The 4,940-nt window shown below is 41.2% G+C and overlaps 1 protein-coding gene across 1 annotated transcript in view; it reads right to left on the bottom strand.

Moving 5' to 3' along the window:
• Positions 1 to 4,421: 4,421 nt before the first annotated feature.
• LOC138013318 (uncharacterized) overlaps positions 4,422 to 4,940 on the bottom strand; it is a 1,161-nt gene continuing 642 nt past the window's right edge. Inside the window, exon 1 of the mRNA XM_068860356.1 lies at positions 4,422 to 4,940. This exon is cut by the window's right edge and continues 642 nt beyond it. Within this exon, the coding sequence (XP_068716457.1) occupies positions 4,868 to 4,940 (73 nt within the window). The 3' untranslated portion in view covers positions 4,422 to 4,867.

The following is a 4,940-nucleotide window of genomic DNA, read 5'->3' as shown; positions in this document are numbered from 1 at the left end:
TCGCAACGCTGATTGGATGACTAGAGAGAGTCAGAAGCCTGGGATTGATCAAAAGCATCTGCACTTGTCAGGCCACAGGCAGCCCAAGCTCGGTATACGATTTATAGAATTTGTATGGGAAAATTAACTTTAAGCTTATAAATGCTAAAATAAGCTGTAAATGCAGAAATAAACTTCGCTTACCTCTACGTACAGTTGTCCTCGTCTTTTCTGTGCAATCGGAGGGCAAACTGTGTCCGTTTTAGCCGAGTTTGTGGCTTTCGAATTTTTACGATGTCGTTAGTTGTCATTTCCCCTCATAAAGAGAAGAAAGGCTGGTGACTCGCGGCGATCTTGTCCCACGAATTGCTCTCGCATCACAAAGCAACGGTCCGAATCGCCATAAAAGCACCACAGCCTCAGGGCCAGATAAATTTCCTATGTCATCAACTCCACACTGGGACCACACAGCGATTTTTGGCGGATAAATTCCAAATAATGTTCGGCTTTCTATAATCTTCCCATGCGTTCAGCTAGATGTGTGGGTACGGCCCTTATAGCTTGATGGCGATCGTATTACATTCTGCACTCTCATTGGCCAAGTTGAACAACTTGAGATTATAGAAAGCCGAACATTATTTGGAATATATCCGCCAAAAATCGCTGTGTGGTCCCGGAGTGGAGTTGATGTGATAGGAAATTTATCTGGCTGTGGTGTTTTTACAGCGATTCGGACCGTTGCTGCGGGATCTCCGGATCTCAAGGCATGGGAAATGACAACTAACGACATCGTAAAAATTCGAAAGCCACAAACCCGGCTAAAATCGACATAGTTTTCCCTTCCGATTGCACAGAAAAGACGAGGACAACTGTACGTAGAGGTAAGCGAAGTTTATTTCTACATTTACAGCTTATTTTAACATTTATAAGCTCAAAGTTAATTTTCCCAAACAAATTCTATAAATCGTATACCGAGCTTGGGATGCCTGTGGTCAGGCGTTTCTATTTTTAGAATTCCACGAGTTCTTCGGCTCTGCAAGCACTGGGTCATAACAAAGTCATTGTAAAACGAAGACAAAAATAGCAAAAGCATTATGTGCAAATTGTGCAACTTAAGAAAGATTTTTTTTGTACTGTACAGCATGTTACAAAGAAGTTATAATAATCTAAGAAACAGGCAAACGAAAATACAGTGACTGGTCACCCAAAATAACTTAAAAGCTAAACTAGTTGGGTGGCAACTTGATGTAAATTGATGTGAATGCGAGTCTCCATCTGAAGGGTTACCATGAAAACAGAAAGATACAGTCGACTCCTAGTAACTCGAACCCTTAAGGGAAATTGAAAAAGGTTCGAGTTAACGGGATTTCAGGTTATCGGGAGTTTGGTGTAAAGACCCGTTACGCAGCAACTCTTTATGAAGATACAGGAACTGTTGTTCAATGTACCCTAGACCAACGAAACCTGAACTGGACTAACACGTTTTTATGTAATGCAAAAAAGGATCAAGATTACAGGGCTGCTTCAAAATAAACTAAGTGTTTTGGTCTGCGGTACACTCTTTGTTATGATTTTTCACGTATTGACAGACGTAACCTGCAATCAGACGTACTTTTCTTTTTGATTGACAGATCAAGCCAGTTTAATTTGATCCAATGTACACCGACAGGAGTATCGTCCACGGTTGCTTGCTTGAATACTCTAGTCACCACCTAGAATGCTCACTCAAAAGTTCAAGAAAGAGAGCTAGAAAAAACAACTAAAATGTCCACCATAACATAACCAAAAGAAAAGAAAACAAAGCCAATAGGACAGTGATTTCAGTGTTTCCTTGCGTCCGCTTAAGTGCGAAATGAAGTAGTGTTTCCTCTATTGACTCCGCACTTGGACTCGCTTTGAAAACGAGGCTGAAGTGAAAATGCCATAAAAAAGCCTTAAACCAACAAAACGAAATTAAATGAGATGAATTTTCGCCAGAATAACGATGTGAAAACGACTACAGCAAATTTCATACAGTGAGTGAAGGCGATACACCCGATCGCTCGCTTTTATCAGGCGACGCACCCGCGATAAGAGAAGGTGCATACATTTGCATAAGCACTTTCTTTCATAATTTTGGTTCAAAAGTTAAGTTAGATTCTCACGCGATAAAGTGGCGAAAGAATTATGAAGAGAAGAAAACAAGTGACACTGAGCGTCAGAGAATGGCGTCATCAGCAAAAACCAACGGCACTACTTCGATTTTAAGAAAACAAAAACAAAGTCCGGCTTAGAAAAAGGTTCCGTAGGTTCCTTAATTTTTTTGACAAATTTCCACCATAAATGAAGGACAGATCCCGATCTTTCAAAAATAACAGTACAGGAGAATAACGAAAAAAAATTGAATCAAAACATTTTGGAGAAAAAGGCACCCGGGCTCCGCATTTTGGCTACTACCCAGTGTTGCTGTAGTATCCCCAGGTTGGGATGGTAGCTCAATTTGAAATAATATCCAGGTCATACAAAGAGTGCCATTCTAGTGTCCGGCCTGACAGGTATTTTCTACCAGACGTTTGTGAAAATAGTATCCGCTGTCCGCTTTAGAGAGGTGTCAGTCTTATAGAGAGTTCAGTTACAGAGAAACAAGGGAAATTCGGTCGGCACCAGCCATCACCGTCCGCCTTAAAGAGGTGTCCGCTTTACAAGTACAGTGGTGTCCGCTTAGAGATAGTTGACTGTATAGTACAGTGCAGATACTCCTATATCGAACTTGGGGTACCTGCGGTACCAGCTGTGACGGCAAAATAGTACATGCTCAAAACACAGTTGAGGAAACGATACAACGTAAATAGGCAGCTGAATAGCCTGCGTCGCAGACGGTACCGGTAATAAAACCTCGGCTATAACCGTCTGCGTAATAGCGCTCAAGTCTTTGTTCAAGACCCCAACGGCGTGCCAGGAATGGACTATTCTCTGTGATAGGCTCTTGCGTAATAGAAGTTTCGTATATTCTTGAAGGTGGCTCTGATTGGTCGCAAAACCGAACCGAAAGAGGGCTAAGACGAATGATACATTTAACTGAAGCAAAATGTTATTCGACTTTCCAAGAATTTAACACACGCGGTAATAGTTTCAGCTGATGGAAAATCTCTCGCGACAAAAAGATGCTGCTATAAAATCTTTTATCAAGGGGGAAATCTACCCAGTGGCATGCATTCGATCTAGGCAAATATTCTCGTGGATCGAGTATTTGTTGTTTTTCCAAATTGTGCCACTTTTTCTTAAATTAATCCTTTTGCGAAATGAGAAAACTTGAAGTCCAAAAAATGTATTCACGATCGTGTAGCGACACTTTTTTTATTTGGTGCATGTCACAAGCTCCTCTTCCATTGTATTTTGCTTTCTTTGTCTTAAGGCAGCGGTCTCTGGCTATGTTTGCTGGTTCTGGTATTCGATGGTACGGTCTTGGGGCAATGGCTGACGCCACTTTTTTCAAACTTGCAAATGAGAAGTGCTGGGACTAAACCCATCTAGCAACTTCCGGTTCCCGTCATCTCGCGCCAGACTGCCAGCCTCCTTGAGAAGCCCTCTCTCCGTTACTAAACCGCGATTGCGGCTAGCTAAAACAACGAAGAAAAAAGGTCTTGGGATTTTCTATCTTGACCAATAGGAGTCGTGTTTGGCCCGTCTACGCCTTGAAACATCAAATTAGGAGACCATCCACTACATCACCTGCCACAGAAGGAAGCTACAGAGCTTTTATGCGAGTCAAACCAGATAGTCTGTGTTAAAGGTGACAAAGGTATAACTCTGAGAATCCTTGGCACTAGCCTGTCAAAGGGAGAATGTCTAAGTTAACAGGAAAAAATGATGACCAAAAGTTTTCGTGCAAGATCCTTTTAACGTACCCGACATGGTTTTTGGAAGATTCGGAGAAATATGTACAAGCACGTGAAGCTAGCGCATCATGTGTGCCTTGACATCCTACAAGGACCATCAAGATGTTTTAGAACATATGAAGGAAGACCTTATTCTTCTTCAGGATGAAATTCACGGTACAAATGACGCAGTCACTCTTACGGAAGCAACAGATGTTGCAAATGATGAACGCGAGCAAACACGACAACCGTCAAGGTCATCAAGGCGAAAAAAGAGTCGTTTTGCCGAGGAGTAGCTGTACAATGACTAACGAGGTAAAACCTATGAAAATGACTAACCATGGAAAATTGAAATATGAGATAAATTGTGGGGAACAGTGAGGAATATTTTCGGGATCCCCCGTGGGAGGCCCTCAAAACTGTTAACATGATTTTCAAATGTGACTGCCGCTTACGTAACGTTGTTGGGGGTCTTGAACAAGGATTTTGGCTCTATGAAGCAGACGGTTATAACCGAGATTTGATTACCGTCTGCGACGCAAGCTAGCAGCTGAACTAATACCCGTCAACTCATATGCAAATAAAGACGTTTCTAAATTTTCATTTTTTCCAAAAACTTTCACGGACTGGAACTGCCTCCCTGAGGCTATTGTTTCATCCTCCTCCTTTGAAACCTTCAAATATAGGTTAACAGCTTTTCTTAAATAATAGTTATATTTAGTTTAATATAGTTTTCTTTATTTAATTTTTTTATATTATCATTTTGTCCATTGATATATTTGTTTTTTTTTTATGGTTGGTGTGATAACCCGGCGAACGGTTTTTACCGACCCAATACATGTAAATGTAAATGTAAATAAATGAATAGTGTGTAATGTGGTATACCTCGTTCTTCAAATCTTTATAAAACCACAGGTATCACAAGGCAGTTGTTGTTACTTATTCTTTTAAGATATAGTGCATGGGCCCGAAGTTTCGGTTCTAAAGAGTCAAGACTCACATTCGCGGTGACTGCACTGTCGCGTGAAAAATCACGCAGCATTTGACAATGAGTATTCGACGGTCTGTGGTCGAATGTATCGCGGCTTCCAATATCGGATGATA

Source organism: Montipora foliosa, chromosome 8 (assembly GCF_036669935.1).
Source record: "Montipora foliosa isolate CH-2021 chromosome 8, ASM3666993v2, whole genome shotgun sequence".
NCBI classification, from domain to species: domain Eukaryota; kingdom Metazoa; phylum Cnidaria; class Anthozoa; order Scleractinia; family Acroporidae; genus Montipora; species Montipora foliosa.
Note: the sequence above shows the minus strand (reverse complement) of the source record. Positions and strands in the feature narration are given on the sequence as shown.